Consider the following 25,389-nt stretch of genomic DNA (forward strand, 5'->3'; position numbering starts at 1 on the left):
CTGAATGGTTGTATAACCTTAGGCAAGTCACTCCATCTCTCTTTGGTTTCTTCCTCCCCGTGAAACAAGGGGGTTAGACTTTATGTCTGCTGAGTCTCTTCACCAAGACTTAGAGGAACTCTGGGTTTGGTGGCACAGCACTCTGAAATCAGAGTGTGTTGTTACACAATCGCAGAGGTATTGTGCTTCCAAGACTGTCTTATCAGAGGCAGATCCTGTGGGCTCAGTGAGTTGTTTCCGAGCCCTTAGATCACTGTAGTCCTGCTGGTCTGGAGAAGTTCACAGCTGGATTGGGAGATCAGTTCATACCGACTTTCCAGTTATCCAACTATTTACATTTTTCCCATTTTTAGATTGTGTTAACAGAAATGTACTATGATGGGTTCCATCGTTCCTTTTGTGACACAGACGACCTGGAAACAGTCCATGAAAGCGACTGCATTTTTGCCTTTGAGACTCCAGAAATATTTAGGCCTGAAGGAATTCTCAGTCAAAGAGGTAAATGAGCATCTGTTTCCATAATACCACCTGGGTTTGCAGGTTTAACAACTGTCTACCCTTTTAGATTATTATATGATGGTATAGTTTTTAAAATTGTGGTAAAATACACATAACACATCTTTTTATGATGATATCAATTTTAGGTAACCTGTTTCCCTGTAAGAAGGGAGTTCCTGGGAAGAACTTTGTTCCTGGCCTTAGTGTCCTTCAAGATCCTAGGGCTTCTCTTCTTTTTGCTCTACTCCAGTGGTTATCAAAGCATCAGTGTCATCTGGGAACTGGCTAGAAATGCAAATTCTTGGATGCCACCCCAGACCCACTTAATGAGAAATGCTGGGGACAGGGCCCAGCAGTCTGTTTTCAACAGGTGATTCTGATGCACATGAAAGTTTGAAAACTGTTTCTCTACCCAGTCTTACCAGTATTTGCTCCTGCTGTGAATTTTTCGAACTAAACTCTCCACTAGCCCCCTCTTTTCTTCTGGTTCTGTTCCCTGACTTACAGCTGACAACTGGAATCCCTCCTTAGAGTCCCACAGGCATCTTACACTGAGCATTTCTGCCTTAGTTCCTCGTGCATTTCTTCCATGGAATGCAGCATCTCCATTTGTCTCTTCACCCGAGCTGGGTCCCACTACTCCCTCAAATTTTGACTTCTCCCTCAAAATTCACAAAGAACTGATCAAACACTCTGCAGCTTTCCTCTTGATTCTACTGCCACTGACACAGTACAGACCAGTCTCAGCTGGGCTTTTCTAGTAACTTCTGTACCCGTTCAGTTATTTCTTCACAGTGCCACAAGACTTAATCCAACATACAGTTCTGATCATGTTACATGCTTACTGATGTACCAGTGGTTCCTCTTGGTCTTTGTCTACGATTAAATCTAAACACCTTGGAAGATGCATGGCCCTTCATGATTTAGTCTTTGCCTTTTTTCCAGCCCCTCTGCTATATTCCATCTTATTCCTCATGTATTCTATCCAAGTTACTCTTTATTCCTTGAACATGCCACATGCTTTAATACTCTCCCTAGTGTTCCCTCTGTTGCAAATTCATTTCTCCAGCTCCTGTCTCATTAGCTCCTACTTTGTCTACCCTAAGACCACCTCCCAATCTCCCCATCTTGCCCATTTCTAAGCAACCACAATTCTACTTTCTGTCTGTAGGTTTCCCTGGTCTAAACTTTTATATGAATGGAATCAATACTATGTGGCCTTTTGTGACTTGCTTCTTTCGCTTAGCATAATATTTCAAGATTCATCCACATTGTAGGATATATCGGTCTTTTATTCCTTGTTATGGCTGAACGTTACTCCGTTGTATGTATATACCACATTTTGTTTATCCATTGATGGACATTTGGGTTGTTTCCGCCTTTTGGCTATTATGAAATAGTGCTGCTATGATCATTCATGCACAGGTATTTGTTTGAATACCTATTTTCAGTTCTTTCTGAGGATATACCTAAAAGTGAAAATGCTGGGTCATATGGTAATTCTGTATTTAACCTTCGGAGGAATTGCCAGACTGTTTTCCACAGCATTTTTCATTCCCACCAGCAATGTGTGAGAGTTACAATTTCTCCATATTCTTGTTAATATTTGTTATTTTCTGTCTTTTTAATTAAAGCTGTCCTAGGGGGTGTGAAGTGTTAATGTCATTGTGATTTTTACTCGCATTTTCCTAATGGTAAATGGTGTTGATCATCGTTTCATGTGATTGTTGGCCATTTGTATATACTCTTTAGAGAAATGTCTGTTCAAGTCCTTTCCCTATTTTAAAATTAGGTTGTTTGTCTTCTTGTTTTTGAGTTGTAAGTGTTGTTTACATATGCTGGATACTAGACCCTTCTCAGATATATGACTTGCAAATATTTTCTCCTATTCTTTGGGTTATCTTTTTACTTTCTTATAGTGTCCTTTGATGCACAAAAGTTCTTAATTTTGATAAAGTCTGATTTATCTTTTTTTTCCCTTTTGTTGCTTTTGCTTTTGATGTCATATCAAAGAATCCATCACCAAATGGATTCCAAGGCCATGAAGATTTACAGCTATGTTTTCTTCTAGGTGTTTTATAGTTATAGCTCTTACGTTTAGGTCTTTGACTCATTTTGAGTTAATTTTTGTGAGTGGTGTGAAGTAGGAATTCATCTCCTTTCTTTTACATGTGAATATTCAGTAGTCCCAGCACCATTTGTTGAAGAGACTGTTCTCCGTAGAAAGGTGACTCTGTAGAAAGGTCTCTTATTTTAGTTCTTCTTTTCCTTCACCTCTGCTTCCAGAGGTCTCTAGTGCTTCTAGTTTCTGAACCTTTTGGTCATACTGTATATTAGGTTGGTCAGCTTTCTCCACTGCCAGCTTAGGATTCAGTTTTCTCTGGTCTACTCATATTTACATTATTATTTTTCAGACAGTCTGTTGTTTCAGTTTTCATTCTTTGACTTGGGAGCTTTTTTTGTTTGTTTTCTAGTTGTTGCATTTTTATGCATGTGCTTTTGTTTGTTTATGTTGTTTTCTAATTTTAATTGCATTATAGTCAAAAATAGCCAGTCATCAAAATCACCTTGTCCAGAAAGCCTTTCCCCACGTCCCCCCACCCCAGGCTGGCTGATTGACTCCTGCTCTCCTGAGTTCAGTGTAGCTTCTGCTGATCTCTGACAATAGCATTTTGTGTGGAAATGATCTGTTTTCTTCTCTAGCCTTCCTACCACGCTGTGAAATTCTCTGTGGTTGAGACTACATTTTGCTTCATCTTTCTGTACCCAGCAGTTCAGTATAGTTCCTGATACATAGCAAGAGCACAGATAACATTTGTCCAACTGGAAGTTTCCCCAAAGCCCCCTTTGTAGCCCAGTTGCTTAGGGTTAGCACTAAGTTTCTGTTTATAAGTGAGTTTGGTGAGGTCCAAGGGTATATAGTCTAGCGAGAGAGTGAGTGCCTTTGTTGGAAGAATATACCACGTAGTGAATATGTGTAAGCCTCTTCTTTATAAAGGCCTCATGAATATTTTGACCAGTACACATGGGACTCCTCTTTTCTCCAGTTTACAGATCAGGGAGCTAAGACTTAGGTTCGGTAACGGGCGGGGGTCACACCACTGGTAGTAACAGGTCTAGACTTTGAATGCAGAGCTTGGTTTCTGAGCAGCTGAGTGGTGTCCTCTCATCTCGTTAGGAATCCTGATCACTTTTAGCAGAACAGGTCTTCCCAGCCTTCCTTCTACCAAGAACCTGGGAAAAGAACCCATTCATCGTCTGAGATTCAGACTTCTATTTATTTTCTCATACCAAAGTTTAAAAAGGTTATGAAGGGAAATCTGTTGCTCTTTTGTGTTTTTTTTATGGAATGCTTAAAAAGTTTTCTTTCCTCTAATAGCTTGGTGAAGATTCAGTTCTTCCTTATTTCTAGCGTCTGTGTTCTTAATTTTTAAACTAATTCATCTGGAATTTATTTTGGTATTAAATATGCATTTGTCATTTTAAATTGCTGTAACACTGACATACCTCATAGGTTCAACAAACCTCCTATTGCTGGATATTTAGGTTCTTGATGGAGTTTTGCTATGAATACTTCTGTGTAAACCACCTTTTATTTTATTTTCCTTCTGGTGATGGTGGTATTATTTTTTTGGTGTGGTGGTGGTGGAGGGCTTTTTCTGTTCCCTAGTATCATCTGAGTAACATTTCCTTAGACTCTAGTTCTAAAGGATTGAAGAGATGAGCAGTTATTTAATCAAGTAATTATTGAGTTCAGACTAGGTGCAGGGACAGGTGCTCTGTGCTGAGTACCTCTGATTGACAGAAAGCTCTGCTTTGGGGCATTTCTGAAGACGTGGTTTTCAGCAACCACTACTGTGCCTGTCAGACATATATTTTTGTTCACTTTAATGTAGTTCAATCCAGTCTAGCTGATTGTATTAAAGTTCTGCAAATTTCTTGTAAATCTGGCTCTTCAATCGGGGAAAAGAAGCTGCTGTTGGAATATTGAAGATTATTCCACATGTACCAGTCTTTATGTTTTATTAAAACATTTTATTTGGTTGCTGGTTGTATGGTCTTACTTTAAATTTGTCTTGGGGGATCAGCTCTGCAAAATTGTCATTCTAAAACTGTATGTAATGTTCGTTGAAGTGAAGAGTTTTAATTTTCAGTTTTTGAGATAGGTAAGGTCAGTTTAAATGAGATAACGGATGCTAAAAATTATCTTAATGGCTAGGTGAATAATCTCAAAGTAGATCATTTGTTCCTTTTCTCAATTGCAGTTGAAATTACATAATGACAACTTAATTTCTCTAATGGGTAAATCTTTCTTGTAATGGGTGAATAAAATCTTTTGAAGAGATAAAGTAAGTTTTTATTTTATTTTAGGAATCCATTTAAACAACAACCTAAACCACTTGAAATTTGGCTTGGATCATCATAGACTGTCTTCTCCAACACAAGCAGCCGCAAAGCAAGGGAAAGTGGACCTGCGCCCTGCAAAACCAGGGAGCGACAAGATTGTTCTGTTAGTGTGTAACCGAGCCTGCACTGGGCAGCAAGGGAAAAGGTGAAAACCAGCCTATTTTCTAATAAGTGTTAAGACTTTGAAAGTCTAATATTTTCAAATGTCTTAAAAAATAGAGCTAAAAAAATCCTTACTTTTAGTAGTTAATTTTTGATTCTGTTCTTTAAAAAGAGCATGTGTGTCAGTTGACCTGATTTGAGGGTTTGGGAGGGGGAGAATATAAAATTAGGATGATAGAGTCTGAGTTAAAAAAGCTTTTCAAGCTCATGCAGTTTTCAAAAGCTCATTTCACATGTATATTTTCAGCTCAAGATCCTTTTGAGGCTTTAGACCTATAGACCCATATCCAGCTACTTTCTTAACAACATTTTTTTTTTAAGTTTTTTAACAAATCTACTTGGATGGTATGTGCACCTCAATCTTATGTTCCAGACTAAACTCATTATCTTTCCCTGTAAACCTGGCCCTCCAGTATTTCCTGTCTCAGCAAATGGCACCACTTTTCATTCAGCCGCATTTAGTTGGAAATTTGGGAGTTAGAAATCTGTCTCAAATCTGTTTCCCAGTGTAAGAATTTGTGGGAGTTTCAGGCTGTCTTTGAAAGTGACTTTATCATCGTAATAATGTAACCTGAGTAGTAACAAGATAAAGCTACATTTCAGGGAGGAAGAATACTGTGTCTCTAGTATTCATCAGGGTAGCATTTATATTAAACTTTTAAAATGTTGCTTTGAAATTCGTCAGGGTAGCATTTATATTAAACTTTTAAAATGTTGCTTTGAAATAAGTTTCTTATTGAAGAATGGTAAATAATATAAATGCAAAATGTGTTGATTTGTCTATTTACGGTGTTCATCAGCAAATACTGTATTGTTTACAGTGTGTCGGACACTGTTTTAAACATTAGAGATACAGCAGGATCTGTGTTCTTCTGGAGCTTGCATCCTCGTTAGGACAGAGCAACTAAAACCAAGTAAACACGTTTAACTTCAGACATCATTACCACTTTGAAGATACTTAAACAGGCTGGTATGATAGAAAGTGCCAGTGGTGGGGTGAGGTTGGCAAAACTGTATCAGACGGGGAGGTCAGGGAGGGCCTCCCTGAGGAGGCGCAGCTGGGCTGAGCTGAGGGAGAAGGTGTGGGCTGTGTGAGCCTTGGGGAAAGGATCTCATGAAAAGGGGACATCAGGTACAAAGAGGCTGAGACTAGGAGGACGGAAGGAAAGGCAGCTTATTGTATTTGTATAAAATAACTTAATGGAATCCCCTTCATGATGCTGGTCTCTTAAAAGCGAAGACATTCTCATATGATGAATACGGCCAGCCGGTTTTCACATTGTGCTTGTAACGTACTTCACCTCACAGCTTATAGGCAGGTAGGCTGGCTGTTGAATACTGCTTTGAGTGAACTGGTATTTGCTAGGAGCAGGTTTCTTGGTGACCTGAGGACCTCTGCTTTGCCCTGAGTTGGGATTTATCTGTTTGTGTATTCATTCATTTGTTCATTCATTCAGCATCTGCTATTTTCCAGGCATTGGCTGTTTGTGCTACTAAGATGAGTAAGTCATAGCCTCTGCTGTCAGATAACCCACAGTGGGCTGGTGGAGGCGCGGGGGAATAGGCAGGCAGTATTTGCAGGGCAGTAGTGCTGTGGTGCAGAGCACTCAGAGAACAGATCAACATGGTGCTTTCTGGAGAAGATCCTGCACTGGGTCCTTATGTGGATGAGTGGGAAACAGCCTAAAAGAGCAATGGGAAGGGTATTCCAGGCTGAGGGGATTGGCTGTGCATTGGATGTGTGAGTCGGATGCATTCAGGGCACAGCAGGTAGGTCTGAGTGGCTGGGGTTTGGGTGAGAGTTAAGGCGAGGCAGAGCTCCTCCCCCTTGGCAGCATATCAGAACTACCTGGGAAGCCCTAAAGCATTTCAGTGCTTGAGCCACAGACCAGAGTGATTACAGCAGGATCTCGGGGACCTGCTCTTGGGCACGTGTTGTAAAGCTCCCTCCGTGACAGCAGCCTTCAGCCATGGCTGAGAACCACGGCACCGTGTCTGGTTCTCTAACACCTGTGAGCTCAGTACTGGGTAGGAAACTTGGCAGGGGCTGTGTGACTTCTGCCCTAGGCTAGCAGCTGACTTTCAGTGTCGCTTGCTTGCTAGTGCCTTCCTCGTGGTCAGGCTACCAGGCTACGGCCGCCTCCCTGCTAGACCTTGCAGTCCTCTCTGACTGTTCCTCTGGCATCTGACCCCTTATATGTTTGGCCCATGCTGTTCACTCGACTCGCGTCCACTCCCACCTGCTTTCCTCCGTCCCCACTAACCCTGTCACCTGGCTGTGTAATATCCTAGCATCATGAGCTATGGGAAGCCATTTTGGTATATGAGTTGTTTAATTTTGTTTAGAAACCTAAGTTTCTCTTCTGACTCTTTCATCCACTTAATGAAAGTGTTAAGTTTCCTATTTGTTTTATTTTGAGAACTGTCCTAAAACTAATTGTATTGTGACTCCATTTAAAAAGGTCACGAATAAGGAATTATCGTATTAAAGGAGTTGTCATACTTTTGAAGGTGATTACAGTGTTTATGTGTGTTAGATTTGGACTGCCCTTTGTGCTGCACTTAGAGAAGACAATAGCATGGGACCTTCTACAGAAGGAAATCTTGGAGAAGATGAAGTATTTCTTGAGGCCCACGGTTTGCATTCAGGTGTGTAAGCCTTTGATACTCCGGTGTAGCATGTGTGTAACCACTGAAGAAACAGTCACTGCAGTGAAATTGGAAATTCATACCTTTGCCCTCAGGGAAGACTAAACACTGCGCTGGAATGTTGGGAAGCCCTGGAGAAAGCATGTTTAATGTAGTCAGCTGTGTTCAGATTTTTAACACTAAGGAATTATCCCTCATTTTCTCAAGGGAGCTGGCCACTGCAAGGTCTTCTGTGAACTGCTAGGTGTTCCTTTATAATATTTTAAAAATTATTTTATTCAATTAATTATTTTTTTGTTGGGGCTGGAATTAGATTTATTTATTTGTTTAGTTTTTTGATGGAGGTGCTGGGGATTGAACCCAGGACCTTGTGCTTCCTAAGCATGTGCTCTATCACCTAAGCTATACACACCCGCCTTTATAATATTTTGTCTAATAAAGCTTAGCACATGGTCAACTTGGAGAGATTTCATAGAATATCTGTCTGTGTATTTCAGAATTATGATTACTATGTTAAGGTATCCGTGGAAAACTTAAGTTAACGTTCAGCTAAAGCAACATATTACTTGTCTTGCATAACATATTTGATACGTAAATTTCATTTGGGTAAATTGTATTTAAAGTGTATTAGAGCGGCCCAACAACCTAACATAATATTGTGGAGAAGCGTTTTGCAGAACAGTTTGCTGTCCCTCTAATCTGTTTTGGAAATGCCTCTGTGAAACAGATGCCCTCGAAGAGAAACCCGGCCTGATTCTCCTTTACCATTTGACGCAGGTGTGCCCGTTCAGTTTGCGTGTGGTCAGTGTTGTGGGAATAACATACTTGCTGCCCCAGGAGGAGCAGCCCCTGTGCCACCCAACAGTAGAAAGGTAAAAACAAAAAAAATTAAAATCACCTTCTAGAATTTCGTATATGCTCGTGTGTGATTTCCAGTGATGTCTAATACAATTTCCATGGAAGTGTGGTAGGTTACTCAGGCTCATTTAGAAAGTAAGCACTTACTTTATTTTAAATTCTTGTTTGAGTAGGATATGTTTTATGATCTTTTTTGGAATCAGAAAAGCTTGGAGTATTTAGGAAAGTGAATTAGTTAGGAAAGTAAATGAATCTATGTTTCAAAACTGCAGATGAATTGCACTTTCATACTCACCAAGATTGAAGTTTTCCAAAGTAGAATTCTAATCAGACCACTGTCCTCCTTGAAATCCTTAAATGGTGACCCGTGGCCTAAAAGCTGGAACCCAGTTTCCACAGTAAAGGAAGTTCTTCACAGTTTGAACCCTGGTTACTTCCCTTCTGTCAGGCCTCGTTCTTCTCTCCCCACTGTCTTAAACCTTCAGCGGCATCCGAGTAGTGAGGATTGTTTGCACGTACAGTTGGTTGTATTGTGCCTCTGCACGTGTGGTTTCCTCCGTTGATAATCCCTTCCTTTTGAGCCTCTCTTCACACTGTTCCTCCTCCCCACCCCCCTTAGAATTAGTCACTCTGCTCTGCCACCTCTGTTATATTACAACACTCTACATTATTAATAAAAGAACAGATATGTGTATATAGACACGCTATGGATACATATAAGTATAAAAACACGTTTTTATTATAATGGTTTTTTCAATAAATATTGTAGTGCCTGCATGTCAGGATTCCAAAAAAGTGTACAACACTGTTCCGTTTGAAAACAGCTCACTGTTTGGTTTTAAAGGTGAGAGTTAATAGATTAGATAATGATTCAAAACATTGCAAAACATAAAAAAAACCCATTTTATGTGTAATATTGACTCAGTTAATGCTGAGTGTCTCTGAAGATGACAAGGAGCCAAGGAGCTCAGGGGGAAAAGTGAGGTGAAACTTGGGGGGTGCTTTGCAGGACACCCCTCAAGTTTAAATTGGCGTGGGCACAGTCCAGGGACTAGGCATGGTTTATAGGGGGAGGAGGAGAGGTGCAGGAGCAGACTTTGTTCCCAGAGAGACTGCCATCCTGTCAGTCCTGGTGAGAAACTGGACAGTAATTGGAAAGATGGTAACATCTAAGAGTTACTGTGGATAGCTTTGTAGTGTGGTACTAAATTTCTTCCAGTATCTTTATTTCTATGTTGGATGTTTTAATTTAAGGATTTTTCCTTTGTACTCTAGTTATTAAATATGAGATTATAATGGTCTCACTAGAAACTTTTTCTGATGGGGAACGATGATGATGGAGACTTTTAGTAATCACATGATTTTAGGTAGGACAATCATATTTAAAACAATTTATTTAGAAAATAATATGAGACACCACTCCCCATCCTGCAGGGCCCTAAAATCTTGTGGACCAGGTGGCACTGCTCATGTGAAATTAGTGGTAGAATGGGACAAGGAGACAAAAGATTTGTAAGTACTTTTTTACTTAATGTTTATAGAGTCACTGTTTAATTCATTTTAATAGCATACTTTGATCTTTCAAAGTAGTTGAAACACAAACCTCTCTTTAAGGAAGAAAATGTATGTTGCTAATCCTTTAAAAGTTTGTTCTGATTCTATTTTTTGTTGTTGTTGTTTGGTGAGGGGAGGTAGTTAGGTTTATTTATTCATTTATTTATTTTTAGTGGAGGATGCTGGGGATTGAACCCAGGACCTCATGCATTGCTAAGCATGTGCTCTACCACTGAGCTACACCTTCCCCCCTATTTAAGCAGTTTATTAATAATTTCTCTCCTATACAGTCTGTTGTCTGGATCTCCAAACCTTAGAACATTTGTTTGCTGCTTAATGAGACAGAAGCTGTGTATTCATTAACTACTGTGTAGGTCAGATTACTTTGATTTTTGTTACAGGCCCATTAATTCTAGACAGTTACGCCAAATGCATGCCCTTTGATACAAAGGACAAGAATGTATGAATTAGTCAGCACAGTTTGTGGCCAATTCCAGAAAAACCAATTCCAAGTTATTTCTTGGAAATAACTTTATAGATAGAGAACTTTTCAAGAACATTTTGGAACACTGAAAAGTTGGATTGCCACTTTTACTTTCTTACTTGTTGGTCTTTTTGGTTATGAATTTATAGCTATAGTGTGAAGCTGTTGATTGTATTTTGTGTCAGTTTTGTAAGACATTCTCTGATAAATGCTTTTTTCTCCCGATGGCAGTTTGTTTGTAAATACTGAAGATGAGTATATCCCTGATGCAGAAAGCGTCCGTCTGCAAAGGGAGCGTCACCATCAGCCTCAGACTTGCACTTTATCCCAGTGTTTCCAACTCTACACCAAAGAGGAACGGGTAAGGATTGGGCAGCGTTTCTTGGGTGAGGGTAGGAACAGACTATACCCCAGAAAACTCCCCAGGATTTTTGCATTTACTAGGTTCTGCACTTGTGGTGGGCATCTTAGTGTTATTCCTTTTAGGACCTTAACAAAAGGCAGTTTACATTTCTCGAACTCTTGATTAATTGAAATGCTCTAGAAACGAACCTTTGTCTACTTCCTTCTTTTTTCACTTTTTGATGATTAATGATAAAGTTGTTTTTTGGTTTCAATTTAGAGATTTTAAATTATTTTCTTTAGTAACTAGATTCAGTGGTTCTCAACTTTTTGCTACTAAAAACATAGGTGCCATGAGTTACTTAAATTACAATTAAAATTAATTAAAACTAAAAATTCTGTTTCTCAGTTCCATTAGCCCCATTTCAGAGACTCAGTGGACACATGTGGCTGGCGGCTCTCATACTGGACAGTGTAGATACAGACTTAACGTTCTGTTGGACAGCATGCTTTAGGCCACTCAGCACAGTGCTTTGCAGGTAGTAGGGACTCAGTAAATATTTGAGTGATTGGATGGACAGGTAATGCACAGGGCCCGTGCCTAGGTGTGGTTTTTCTCTCTGCCCAACAAAGAACATTTAATAACAAGGTAGATCGCATATGCTTATCTAACATACATTTTTATATAACTGAAGCTAAAGCAAAACATCCTGTTCATTGGATAAATACAGCCTGCTGTTTGTGTGTACATTGCAGTGTGGTTTTAAAAAGACTGTAATTATAATTTCGGAACTTCAAAATCTGTATAGGTGCCAGTTTTCTCTCCTTTTTTCATATGGGGAAAAGAATAACTTTGAAAATCATTTGAAGCTTGGACCAAAATTCCATAGCTCTATTCCGAGGCTCACTGTGTAGAGTCTTCATGATTCAGATGATACAGGGGAAGCTTCAGTTCAGCCTTTTAGAGAAGACATTCCAGCTCTCATGATTTCATCAACCAATAAAATGTCGGTGGCAGTCACAGTACAAGGATGAAGAAGCTGTTTCTTTACACAGTGGTTATCCTATATGCCTACCACTGGCTCACCTGTGTTCAGGTGACCCGACCCACAAGTTGACCTGATTCTGAATGCTCCAGTTGAACTTGAACTAGTGTTTCCTGAAGGTCAAAACCAGAGTTCTGCACAAGAACCTTGTGAATAGTGAGCAATGCAATAGCAGATACTTGAACTCCCAGGTTGGGCCCTGCCCTTTTCACTGTCTGTACTTACATTTAATCAGGGCTTCGGCCGTCGCCGCTTCCACCGCACCAGCACGTGAAATGACACAGCCATCATCTATAGCAGTTTTAACAGCCCTCAAGCCATCTTTTGTTGTATCTTTGATTTGGTGAGGGCATGCTTATTTGGTCCTTTGACCAATAATGTGATGGAGTGAGGATTGTTCTCGTTTCTCAGTAAAGGCAAACTTCGCTTCTCCCTGTGTGTAGTCATAGACAAGTCCTGCGTGTCCCAGCCGGGATTTAGGTCATCAGCAGAATTTAGGGCTACCTCATTGCAAGCAAGAGTCAGCCTTTCCACATTTCTCCTTTCAGCTCTCTGCGGAGCTCCTGTGCCTTCTTTTGCAAGAGCATCTAAGGCGAAGGGGTCAATGCCATTTTGATTAATAACAAGCTCTTCATCTGAATCACCACCACACTTTCTTTTTAACATCTGTTTTTTCCTGTTCTATGGTACATTGCATGTAAGGATGTATGCATTTTATACTTTTTTTTTTTCGTATCAGGATGCCGTGTCCCATGGTCCAAAACAAGATTAAGCTTGTATAGGTTTAAAATTTATTTCATCTTCATGATCTCAGCCATGAAGAGGTTAATACATTGATCTTTTTTTTTTAATGGCCAAAATGAAGTCCATTTCAGCTTCTGTTAAAACTTCAGCAAGTTTAGCATGAACTTTAGTACATAGAGATGTTCTGGCCACATCTATAAGCCTTTCCCTGTTCATCTCTTTGCGTATTTTGACTTGTTCCCCAAACTGAAGTCCCTTTCCCTTTGCAGCTTCAAATCCTTCTGTTATTATTCTGGGATGAAGACCCTCTAATAAACGCATAGTTACAAAACCACCACTGACAGGGAGATCTTCAGTTAGATGCCAACTGTAGTTCATGATAAAGTAAATTTACAGAGGGGCATTCTGGGTCATTCATACTCTTAATACCATTAAAATGATGTGCTGAACGTTAATATGATGTTCTGAATATATTTAAAAGCATAAGTAGTTCTTTCAGTGTAGAGGAAAAGAACAGACATTGCTCTACCACAGAATCAAAGCCAAGGAGCTAAAGCACACTTGGTGTCCACTGCACAACAGGCCTATGTGGTTTTTCAGCCTCTCCAGGTTTGAGCACCTTGAGAAACCTTGATGAGGGCTCTTGGAGTTCATCTAATCTTGAGTTGATGTTTAGGATTATAATTCTGGCTACTGATTGTTACTCACTCTTGCGTCGAGGGAATCATGCCATTTCAGGGTTGGAGAGGACTTTAAAACTTCTTTTTTCTAATGGTTGAGTTCTTCTGCCTGATTTCAGATAGATGACTGCTCAGCTGCTGTTTGTACAGCTTTAGTTTTGAGGCATTTGCTTACTAAAGAGACACCATTTCCTCTTTGGGTATCTCCCATGGTGACCGAAGTTAACCTGAACTGTGTCCCCGAGTTACCACAACCAGCAGGTGTTCTCTCTCTTGAGTTCAGTAAGAACGGTTGAGGACAAGTCTTAATTTTCTTCTACTTATCTATGCTTCAAATATTTGAAAATTGGTTTTTATCTTCTCACTGAGTCTTTTCTCTCCCAGGCGGTTAATAGCTAGTGCCTTTAGTAGTTTTTCATTAGACATATCTTTCAAATTTGGGGCTTATATAAAATAATTGGCTTTGAAACTGGTTGATTATACGCTCTGTGTAGCACCTTATCCTATTTAGCTTTTTTTTTTTTAATTGATTTGGGGATGTCACAAAGCTTAATTAAAGCAAGCCAATCTACTAGATGCAACACTGTGAAACATCTCAGTGATCTTTCTAGCTAGCTAGGGGGAGGGTGTTGCTCAAGCGCTAGAGCACATGCTTAGCATGCAGGAGGTCCTTAGCATGGGTTCAACCCCCAGAACCTCCTCTAAAAAAATTAAATAAGTAAACCTAATTACCCTCCCCCCCAAAACAAAACAAAAGCAAAACAAGCTAGGTTATATATTTTAGTTGAGGTTTGTTTGCTCCGTACATGTCTGTTAAGTACGTGCTGTGTGCTAGGTGCTGTGCTAGGTGCTGTGCTAGGTGCCGGGGATACGGCAGGCACCAAGACAGACAACATTTGTGCCCTCAAGCTCTTTACAGTCTAGTGGGGTTAAACAGGTACTTAAAGGAAGTGAAGGTCCTGGGATAGGAAGGAAGGTTGAGAAACAATAATGAGTCCAGCGTGTCTGGGGGACAGCAGGTAAGAAAATCTATCCTCGTCATAAAATAATACTAGCCTGTGTAGCAGTTTCCGGCACATAGAAAACATTCAAAAAATATTTACCAGAATGCATGAAGGGGGCTATTCCTTGAGAATTTCAGTTATTGGATTCAAATAGCTATTAGGTCCAGTTATTGGGTCCAAAAATAACACAGATACAGCTGAGGAGAAGGTAGGACTTAGCAGTGGGCTGTGTGATGATAGTCTTGGGGTCAAGTTGCCTGTAAGACCAGTAACCGTCAGCAACATCATGTAGGTGTCAGCCGCAGTTGGTTGTCTAAGGATGCTTTAGAAATAGGTTCTAGAACTCAGAGGTGATAGCACTGCTTTTCTCATTACCTTAAACGTTCACATTAAGAGACTGACAAGCTGGGGCACAAACAGAGAGCGTGGGTAGGGAATGGTGTGTCTGGAAATCCTGACACGGCTGATTATGTCTTGATGAGGGAAGCCTTACGTGGGGCCTGATAGTTATTTTCAGGTACTTCAAGGACCATCTTGTGGATGAGGGATTCGACTTAATTTTATCTAAAAAGTAGAATTAAAGATTGGAAATTAGAGAGAGAGTGAGTTTGTCGTCATATGAGGAAGAACTTGGTAAAAGACTGTCTGAAAACGGACCGGCCGCCTCCGGAGCCAGCCCCTTTCATTTGCGAGGCATTTAGCTGGACCGCGTTGCCCTACGTGTGCTGTGCAGGTCCCGGAGCTCTTTGTAGATAAGCACAGAAACTGAGAAGTGTTTTAGAAACTGTCAAAGCTATTAGACATTGTCATGACATTCTTACTGTGTCTCACAGAAGAGTATCTGTTTATGATGTATTGGAATTTAAGAACAAATTAACCACACCTGGCTCCTTTACCACGTGCACTGAGCTGGATGGCCATGCATGTAGACAGCATGTCACACAGATGTGGACTTACCGGATGAGTTTAGGTCCCTCCAGTTTAATTTTCTGATTCACTTTCATCCACCCAGACTTCTGTCTCTCCTCATCTTTCCTACGCGCATGATTGAGTCTCCCTGTCCTGAAAAAAATCCCCTCAGTTCTCCTTCCCTTTCAAACTACCAGGCCAGTCTTTCTCCTCTTTTCTGCCTAACTTTACCATTAGTGGTTTCAGTCTTTCCACTTACTCCCTCCCCAACCTCGTCATCTGTCTGACTTGCGTTCCTGACACTGCTCTCCGAAGTTTTCAGTGGCCCCTAGTTTGCTCAATTTAGTGGCCTTTGCTCAGTCTGCATTTGACCTCTCCATAGGATATGGTATCCACCCTGTGCCTGCCACTCTCTTTTCTTGATATGCATAAAAGCAGTGCTCCTGATTTGCCTGTTTTTCTGGGTGTGTGTCCTCAGGTTCTGGTGGTTTGTCAACTTTTGTGTTTCTCTTAGAAATCAGCGTTCCCCAAGACTCTGGCCTTGGCTCCTTTCTCTTCCATCTCAGTGGGCATCACCATCCATTCCCATGGCTTCCCTTACCTCGTCATGTTGATGGTCCAGGTCTGATACAGCTTCTGAATTCCAGAGTAGATTTAAAAAATCTCTCATCAGACATGCCGTATTAGTACCTCTGTGTCTCCATCCCAAAATCCTTGCCTGCAGAGATGACATATGTGGATTTGGGGCCTCAGACTGATGTTGAGGAAGATCTTGTTGATGGCAGGCAGGGAGAGTTGTTTGGAGCAGTTTGATGCTTGCGGGAGGACAGTGAAGAAACTTGAGGAAGACCAGGTAAGAGCGAGTGAGGACTTTCAATGAAGGTGGGTTAGGGGGACGGACAGGAGGAGACAGGTGTGAAGAGCGGCAGCGTTACTTTGGATGGACGTGGAGCGGAGGAGGAGGGAAGGGCTTGAGGGTTTGGGATAACCCCCTGAATTTTGCTCTTGATGGGTGGTAATGGTATTTGCTGAGGTGGGACATGCAGGGAGGGGAGGAAGGGGAACTATATTGCTAGAAAGGCGATGAGTTGAGTTTGGGAGTGTGCTGAGCGTGACGTGCTTCTGTGACTTTCAACATCCTCTGTACAGTGTTCACCTAGACAAGCTGCTCCTTTCTGAGATGTAATCTGTTTAGCAAATGTTTGGGTGCCAGCTCTAGCCAGGCAGCACTTTGGATTGTGTTTTCCCACTGACTCCCATCGTACGTAGTTTCTGGAGAGATTCTGAGTTGTACCATGGCCTGGCCAAGAAGTGAGTCCAGCCGTCTCCTATAAAAAAGTCGTGCCTTAAGTGGCGCTTAACAGAGGTCGTGCTCCTTGTTTTCAGCTTGCCCCAGATGACGCCTGGCGTTGCCCGCACTGCAAGCAGCTGCAGCAGGGGAGCATCACACTCAGCCTCTGGACCCTGCCCGATGTGCTTATCGTGCACCTGAAGAGATTTCGCCAGGTAAGGCAGACCTCTATCCTGGGAAAAAAGCTGTGGCCAAGCTTCTTGCGCCCCCTACTGGTGGGGAGCATGGAGTGGTCTTTGGTGTCCCTGTTTGATCCAGTGATCTGTGTTACAGACACACAGCTGTCCCTGTGGGGCCATGTTTTGTTCTTTCCCAAAGCAAAGTTCGAGCATCCTGTGACCCTTTAAACCCTAAACATTTTAGTTCATACTGTAGCTGTTTTACTTTGTTCCTGAGGATTTGCTTTAGATTTTAGAATGTTGTGCTCAAGTAAGTGTACTCTGGGATTTAAAAAAACAATTGAGCTCCTTTCTGGGGGCGGGTAGAATTCTATTTCTACCTAAAGTGATAACGGGTGTCGTCCTGCTTCCAAGAAGCTGCTGTACAGTTGGGGAGATGAGTCATAAGTATATGCAAAGAAACTCTGCTTTGAGTTGTCTTGCTTTGTGAGCCAGTTTTCCCAAAAAGGCTCTCTATTCCTAAGGTTAGAGTTGTCCTGGCAGCCCTATCGTAAGAGAGGTAAATGGGAGGTAAACGCTAGGAGAGGTCTCTGAGCCTGGCTTTGAGAAGGCTTGTATCTGAAATACTAGGAGGAGGCCTGTACCAGGTGAGGTGGGGAGCAGGGCTGCACACGCGTCGTGGCCGAGGGCGCCGTGGGTGCAGAGCATGCACACGGGGCTGAAAGCAGAGGCTGGTGGGGCTCTGGGGGCTGCCAGGGGAAGACGTGAGTTAAGGTAGAAGAGGCGAGTGGGGTTGGTCGTCCCAGCAGAACCTTGCAGGCAGAGTGAGATTCTGAAGCAGAGAAGCAGCACTTCCCAGTCTTTGTTTTGAAGAGCATTCAGGCTGCTGTGTGGAGGGCTGGAGGCCACAGGGAGAGGATGGGAGACCTGCAGGCGGCCATTGCAGGCATCCGGGGGAGGCATGATGATGGCTTGCAGTAGGGTTGCGGTGGTGCCGATGGAGGGACCTGGATAGGTTTGAGAGATGTCGAGGACCTCTGATGAAGTGAAGGTGTTGGAGGACACGTGCGTGGTCCCCGGGGTGGGGCTGTTTTCACACAGAGGTTTGATGTCCAGCTCCTGTACTAGTGAAGAGTGGGCATTTGCCTTGAGGGTCCCAGCTGCATCTTCCATTGGGATCTGCAGGTGGACTGCTGCTTGAGGGTTTGGACCCTAGCCTTCTCTGTCTCCTTCCACACACACAGACTGATTTCCTTTGCTCCCTGTTTCTTTTGAAGACATAGGATCACCCTTCCAGCACCCCAACTCAAAACTGCATTGCCATCTTTGTCTTCTTTCCTGTCCCTGTCACCTGGGCAGTCACCTGTTCAGCTTGGCTGTGCCTCTCCACTGCCTCCTGTACGTGTCCCCGTCTCCCCATTCTTGGTGTCACCCTGCCAGTTCAGGCTTCTGATACTTCCCAGCTGGTTGCAATTGCAGTGTCTTTTAATTCTTTCCTTAACCAACACTGCTCTTCCCTTTCTGCCGTGTTTCAGGCACTGTTTATGACCACTCTGCTGACGTCACCTCCTCCTCCCTCATAGCCTCAGTGCTTCCCCCTTGACTGCAGAACAAGATTCAGATTCTTTAGCCTGACCTTCCTGACCATCCAGGGCCCATCCTGCCTTTTTTTATGAACATTTTCTTCCCTTGGCTGACCCGTAGCTCCTTAGGATCGGCATTATGTGTGTCCGATTAGTTTTTTAGAGCTCCCATAGACGCAGGAAACATTGGTAAATATCTATTCAACCGACAGATTTCAAAGGATCTCTCAGTGGGTTTAATGGGAAGTACAGATTACCCAGGATTGTCAGCTAAATGAATGTATTGGGCTGAGTCGCTGTTGGCTTTTCATGTGCCTGCTGGGGGAGGTGGGAGGAAAGAGGCCCTGCTGTGTGAACAGCTGTTCTCCGCCGGCGCCGGGCTCTGCCCTTCACGTGTGTTACTGTCCCATTACTTTTCATGTCTCTGTGACTGAGGTCTCAGGATGGACCACCTGAAATGGTCATTTTGCAAGTTAAAGACCAAAAAACCCTTTATCAGTTAAGGAAATGAAGACTCAGAGAGGCTCATCATCCTGTACATGTAGATCATCACTGATTCCATTTCTGGTAAGTATTAATACCTGGTCCTCCAGGTAGTTGAAACGATTAGTCTGTTTCCTTATTTCGTGTGTGTCTTGGGAAACGTCCGATAGGTAACTCAGACCTCCTTCAGCTGATGGAGTCTGCGTTCCACACTGAACTGACCTGCCATCTGTTTGCATGGAAATATCATCAGAACTTGTTTTTCTTCTTGTAACAGGAAGGAGACAGGCGTATGAAACTTCAGAACATGGTCAAGTTCCCTTTGACTGGCCTGGACATGACACCTCATGTAGTTAAGAGAAGCCAGAGCAGCTGGAGCTTGCCATCCCATTGGTCTCCGTGGAGACGGCCCTACGGACTCGGGAGGGACCCTGAGGACTACATCTATGACCTGTATGCTGTGTGCAATCATCACGGCACCATGCAAGGGGGGCACTACACAGGTCTGCAGCGCGAGAGGCCGGGCGTCCATGCTGACCATTCCTCCCGACGCGTTTTGCTTGTGACAGGGCTGCTTTGCTTTAGAGCCTCACTTTCTTTTCCAGCAGGCAGTGTGGCAACTGTGCGGGCGGTTTTCATCCTCTGGGTCTCTGTCCTGAGTTGGATCGTCTGGTCGCAGTCTGACCTGAGCCGGGAAGGGTGTGTGCAGACGATGGCATCGTCTGGCTCACCCAGGACTCGCTTTGTTGACCTCACCTACAAGCCCCGTTGAAAGTTTTGCTCTCCTTTCTTGAGGTCCTGGCATCTATCTCCCTTGCTTGGAGCAATTGTCAATCACTTTTATAGTGTCTTTAAAGTGACTTGGCAAGATTTTTCATTTTAAGGTTAAATTTACTTTTTCATTTGTAAAAGCAACAGTACTCATCATATGAAATTTAGAGACTGGAGAGAGGTAGGAAAAACAATACCATCAACCCATGGGCTTATCACTCAAAAATAACCACTCTAAACATTTTTAGAAACTGTGATAAAATATACATAACAAAATTTACCGTTTTAACCACTTTAAGTATATGGTTCTGTAGCATTAAGTACATTCACATCTTTGTGCAGCCATCACCACTGTCCATCTCCAGAATTTTTTTCATCTTCCCAAGTTGAAATTCCATAGTTGTTAAACAATAACTCCCCATTGCAGGGGTTAGCAACTTGCTGCCCACACGTGAGGGCCTTATGGGCTAATGGGGGAGATGCTTAATTCTTATAAACACTATTTTTAATGACCACAGAATCTTCTGTTGATAGATCTCTAATGTTATATGACTGTCCCCCATTGTTGAACACACATACATTGTTTCTAATTTTTAACTTTGAAGATAACATTGATGAACATCTTTGTGCATAGTCACCTCTTCTGTATTTTACTTCTGTATTTCCTGGAGATTGAGTCTCAGGAATGGTATTGTTGGGTAAGGGCATGCATGCACCTGGGGCAAGCAGGTGGATTTGGGGGCTTCTTGCTGGGACCCCTGCGTGTGGGGGACTTGATGTGAGGGTACCCCTACTGCATGGGTGGCCAAGACTCGGATTTCGGCATCCTTCCCACTCAGCTTCTCTGGCACGTACACTTCTGTGGGACACTTCTTCTTCCTCAACTCAGTGGTTTCTGCAACAAGGCCCCAGGGTGCTAGTGGTTCGCAAAGGTAGGGGAAGGTGGAGGAGGGTAGACCCTTCCAGTTGGTGTTTCAGACTCTCCCCTGGCAGTTAGCCCTCACCCCCCACCAGCGAGGTGAAGGAGCCCATCGGGCCCCGGACCCCGTCCTTGGCCCGTTATATTTAATCTCTCAACCTGCTCTTCCCTCCAGGAGGCAGGGGGCGGGGAGGTGACTGGATACAACAGTCTTTCGTTCTTGAGACCCTTTTAGTTCAAGTTCTTTCAATATTTAGTTGTTGCAGGCAGCAGTTACTTGTGAGCAGAGTGATCCCGTCTTGGAGTGTATTTCATAGTGGAACGGTGTGGATGGCCGCTACTTGCCCTAGGAAGCACGTTCAAGGAGAAAAAAAGGAGATAGAGAAGTTCAGTAGATCCTCTCAGTCCATAGAGCACAAAGTTAATATTAATTAAATGTTTCAATATGTTTTACCTCGTATTTGATATAAACCAAATTTTAATACTGTTTTTTTGTGTCTTACATATTTCACACTTATATTTTATGGGGGCCACTTGTATAATAAATGCTGTGTGTCCAGTTGGATTCTTGCTTTCGTGGCATTACTGGTCATCTGTGGTCTTTGATGCTGAGTCACAGAATTATGTACTCAGCTGGTGAAGTGACGCCTTGGCCAGCATCCCTGGTTGGTGTTCAGCTAGCTTCCTCTGGTAAAGAACGCATCTTCCAGGAAAGTGTAATGCTGCTTCTCAGGAAAGTATGATGAGCACGTTGTGTAGTTTCTAGCAAGAAATTGTTGAGGAAGATAGGATAGTGCTAGATTTTAGCCTATCGTGTTGCTCTTTACGTAGAACAGGCTCTGGAAAGTGCCTGGAAACCCGTACCTACCTCGGAGGTGGTGCAAACTGGTGAGAGGAGTGTGGGTTAGGAGCCAAACACGCCTTCCCAGCTCTGTGCCCTCAGGTGAGCCCCTTATTCTAACCTGGCGACCGCATGAGGGAGCCAGAAGTGGTCCTGCCTCCTTGCGGGGCCTGTTACCTGGGCGGAGCTCAAGCCCGCTGCATTACTTCCCCTTTCCCGTACTTAGGCCGTATCACTGCTCTTCGGGGAAGAACATTTGAAGTACCTCAGCATCGTTGAGTTAAGGGTACCTTGTTTTTGAGCTTTCATTCGGAGTGTTTATTTTGCCGTGGTCTTTACTTCACACTGATTCTAACTATAATTACACGGTACGTGCATGGCTGACTTGTGTAAGGATTCTAGAACGGTGCTTCTCAACCCATCTGTGATGAAGAACCTTTAAAAAACTCTTTTAAACCTTTAAAAAATTTTCCAGTCTTTCATGAACCCAGTATTTTTGCAAAAATGCATTAAGAATATCATGCAGTGTCATACTGCCATGAACTTTTTAAAATACTTACCTCGTTTTGGCTTATCTTGTGACCAGTCTGTGAGCCACAATTTGAGTAGTACCGGTCTAGAAAACACCTCAGAAAGTGGTGCTAGGAAGAAAAGCACACAGAATTATTTTATAAGTACATCGTTGATGCATTAGTGAGTCACGGTGCTGCCCGGGTTTCCACGCCATGCCTGAGGACAGACCGTCCTGAAGAGAAACAGGCTGAAGCTAGCACAGGGTTGCTCTGGCACCTTCTCTTACCGTCACCCCCACCTCCACCCCGAATAGCAGCCCCCCACCAGCGGGATTGTCTGTGCATCAAGCCTGACCCGACGCCATCGAGCAAATGGGTGCTGCCTTACCTGCTCCGTTCGCTGCATGTGTCTCCAGCTCTCTCCCCTCTGGTTCTAGTGAGTCTGCAGCTGCGGACCACTTCCCTCCCTGCAGCCTCAGAGTCTTATTCTGCTCTTTTTTTTCCAGACCTGTCTGGAACAGCCCTTCCTCTCCCGGGTCCCTTTCATCTCCTGGGAGTCTGTGCTTAGAAAAGTAGTAGCGGCCGACGGGGGGAGTCCCGCCTCGTGCCCCTGGGGCCCTACTGATCCAGCGTTAACCAAATATTCTAGCGCGCACTTACTTTCACCCCAAATAAATGGGTGTTTTTAGCAAGTGTAATAAGAACATACCTTCCTGGATCAGGCTTACCTGCTCCTTGATATGTCCTTACAGGGTGATGTGGCTTCACAAACACTAAGTTGTGTCTGTTCTTGCTGGTACTTGGATGCTCTGTTTTTATCTCAGGCTTAGAATTTGAACCAGAGAGCAGGCCGCGTGCATTCATGAGCTCAGATGTTCTCGGTTTGCCTGGGGACTTCATGAGGCATCGTTTGTGCTACCTCTGAGAGCGACCGGGTAGGGTCGGGTTTAACAGTAAGCTCAGGGATTGGACAGTCCTGAAATGAGCTGGGCCCTTCCCTTCACCAGCTGCATGGCCTTGGACAAGCTGGTTAATCTTTTTGAGCCTCTGTAAAACGGGAATAATAATAGGACATATCCCATAGGATTAAATGAGATGCACGTAGTAAGTGCTAAACAAATGTTATCCACTGCTACTATTATTTCTAATTCTATTTTCTATCTCTCGTAAACACTAATATGTTACAACATGTTTTAAACAGAGTTTCACAGAGGATGGGGTATAGCTCAGTGGTAGAGCGAGTGCTTAGCATGCACAAGGTCCTGGGTTCAATCCCCAGTACCTCCATTCAAACAAACAAAAAAACCCCAGAGTTTCTCACTCCTGGCACTATTAACGTTTTTGCTGGGTAGTTCTTCATTGTGAGGCTGTCCTGAGCATTGTAGGATGTTTAGCAGCATCCCTGGTCTCTACCGACTAGAAGCCAGTAGTATCCTCCCCTACCCTCCTCAGCTGTGACAGTCAAAAGTTTCTCCATTCATTACCAAATATCTCCTAGGGGGCAAAATTGTCCCTGGCTGAGACCCACTGGTTTAAATAAGTGTGTTGTGTTTTCTGAGATTAAATAGAATTTCATCCATTTGTAATAGTTTGGAATTTCTTGAAACATTTTGCCCAAATGTGGTTTGGAATTTGGATTTTTTTAACCTCTCTCTGTGTTACTACCTGTAGCCTTAGAAGGTTCTTGAATTAATTCTGTGAGCCAAAGAAACGATGTGTGTGGGTGGCGTGGAGTAGCGGCGCCGCCACGCCTGGTGCTGATCGCTGGTGGGCTCTTTTTGGCAGCGTTCTGTAAGAACTCGGTGGACGGGCTCTGGTACTGCTTCGACGACAGTGAGGTGCAGCAGCTGTCGGAAGATGAGGTCTGCACGCAGACGGCCTACATCCTCTTCTACCAGAGGCGGACAGCCATTCCATCATGGTCGGCCAACAGCTCGGTGGCAGGTAAGGCCTGACTCTGCATTTGGGCAGTTTTTTCCCCCGAGCAGAAAATTGTAATTAATGGTCCAGAGAGTTTCTCCAGAAAGTCTCATGATTCTGTCAGTTGGATCAGATTAATTCTCACAGTTGCATATAATCTGGAAACCAGAAGGATTGCAGTCAAGGAAATGGGGGTGGGATGTAGGAGCGGCTGTGAACTAGGAGTGGCTGTGTCCCTCAGGGCTTTCCAGGGGCTGGAGTTGGAGTGGAGCCCGGTTCAGAGTAAGCCCGCGGTGTTTACTTGTGGAGCAAACACATGTCTGAGTGAGTGAAAAAAGCAGCATGACATGCTGCTCTCAGAGTAGAGGGACTGAGCGATCTGGAAATAGAACGGAGACTCGGCTTTGTCACATCTTGGTCGAGTTCTCTTGGAGCACGTCCTGCCCAAGCCACGTACCTGTCATCTGTAGTCTGGGTGTAATCAGGCTGCCTGTCTCCTGGGGTCTTTGTTGTGTCTCATTAGGTAAACATGCGTTAAAGCCTTTTGTAAAGCACCAATAGAAATTGTTCTTTTTTCCCGTAAGATCAGCCTCTTCTGTTAGGGGAAGGATTGAAGGTTGCAATAATATTCGATGGCTTGGGTTTAGCTTGATGGGATCTAGTCTGCTGTGTTTAATAAATGCAGGAAGCAGCACCCACATGCGATGTTGACGCAGCCACACGCAATCCAAACCAGGGGATGCATGCTTCTTAATGCCGAAGTGGAGTTTAAGAGACTAGAGGACTAGGACATGGTAATGTGTGATCAGGTTAGAGAATCTTAATCCCTGCTCCCCTTGAAGCTCAACGCCACGAAAAGGAAGCATCGCTGAAGCAGAGCGACCCCTGCTGGAGTCAGACCCCCCCTCCCCACCCCCCGCTCCCAGCACACCCCACTGTCTGTAGGCGTGCTCTTAGTTAATGGAAAGGTGGGAGCTCCAGGGCTCCACTGCGTCCCGCAGGGCTTTCCAGGGGCTGAGGTATGCTCAGAAATTACCCTTTCTTGAGGTCTACTTGAGACAGTCACGCTGCCTCATGTTCTCAATTTCAAGAACAGTTTCTGTTGCTCTAATATATATTGAAGGGCCTCCCTGAAACAGGACAGAATGGCACGTAGCCCTGTGTGTGCACGTGTGTTTGTATATTAATATTGTGAAAGTGATTTTAAAATACCACTTAACAGTAAGGCCAAGAAAATAACAGTGCACTGCTACTTGGTTTCTTCTCTCTGTGTCAGAAATATTCCTACAAGTGCTTAGAACAGTGACTGGCAAGGAGGAGGGTGTGAGCTCAGCCTCAGCAAATGTTTGCAGAATAAATGAATATATGAACGATTGTCTCTGTTCCATTGTATCGCCAGCACTTAAGACTTGGACTTTGCGTTATGAAGTACCCATTCCTGTACTTGGGTTTTATTACTGCAGATAGTGTAGGAGTCTGTCCTTCTTTTCATCCTAACAGGGTATTTGAGCAGGCACAATGTGGGGCCTGGGGGTTAAGGCTGACCTGGTGGT

General features: G+C 43.4%; 1 protein-coding gene, 1 non-coding gene and 1 pseudogene across 3 annotated transcripts in view; 1 reads left to right on the top strand and 2 right to left on the bottom strand.

The window, feature by feature from the left end:
• USP31 (ubiquitin specific peptidase 31) overlaps positions 1 to 25,389 on the top strand; it is a 70,050-nt gene that overhangs the window by 34,061 nt on the left and 10,600 nt on the right. For both annotated transcript variants that reach the window (XM_032460877.1, XM_014566382.2), the window contains 9 exons: positions 354 to 498; positions 4,870 to 5,050; positions 7,605 to 7,716; positions 8,494 to 8,588; positions 10,009 to 10,086; positions 10,844 to 10,973; positions 16,724 to 16,843; positions 19,151 to 19,376; positions 23,702 to 23,860. In XM_032460877.1, the coding sequence (XP_032316768.1) occupies positions 354 to 498; positions 4,870 to 5,050; positions 7,605 to 7,716; positions 8,494 to 8,588; positions 10,009 to 10,086; positions 10,844 to 10,973; positions 16,724 to 16,843; positions 19,151 to 19,376; positions 23,702 to 23,860 (1,246 nt within the window). The remainder of the gene's footprint in view (positions 1 to 353; positions 499 to 4,869; positions 5,051 to 7,604; positions 7,717 to 8,493; positions 8,589 to 10,008; positions 10,087 to 10,843; positions 10,974 to 16,723; positions 16,844 to 19,150; positions 19,377 to 23,701; positions 23,861 to 25,389) is intronic.
• Positions 11,782 to 13,649, bottom strand: LOC116657602 (annotated as a pseudogene).
• Positions 13,197 to 13,323, bottom strand: LOC116657700. The gene has a single exon (XR_004312896.1). It is a non-coding gene; the product is annotated as a small nucleolar RNA SNORA22 (small nucleolar RNA).

The sequence above is a fragment of the Camelus ferus genome, chromosome 18 (assembly GCF_009834535.1).
Source record: "Camelus ferus isolate YT-003-E chromosome 18, BCGSAC_Cfer_1.0, whole genome shotgun sequence".
NCBI classification, from domain to species: Eukaryota; Metazoa; Chordata; class Mammalia; order Artiodactyla; family Camelidae; genus Camelus; species Camelus ferus.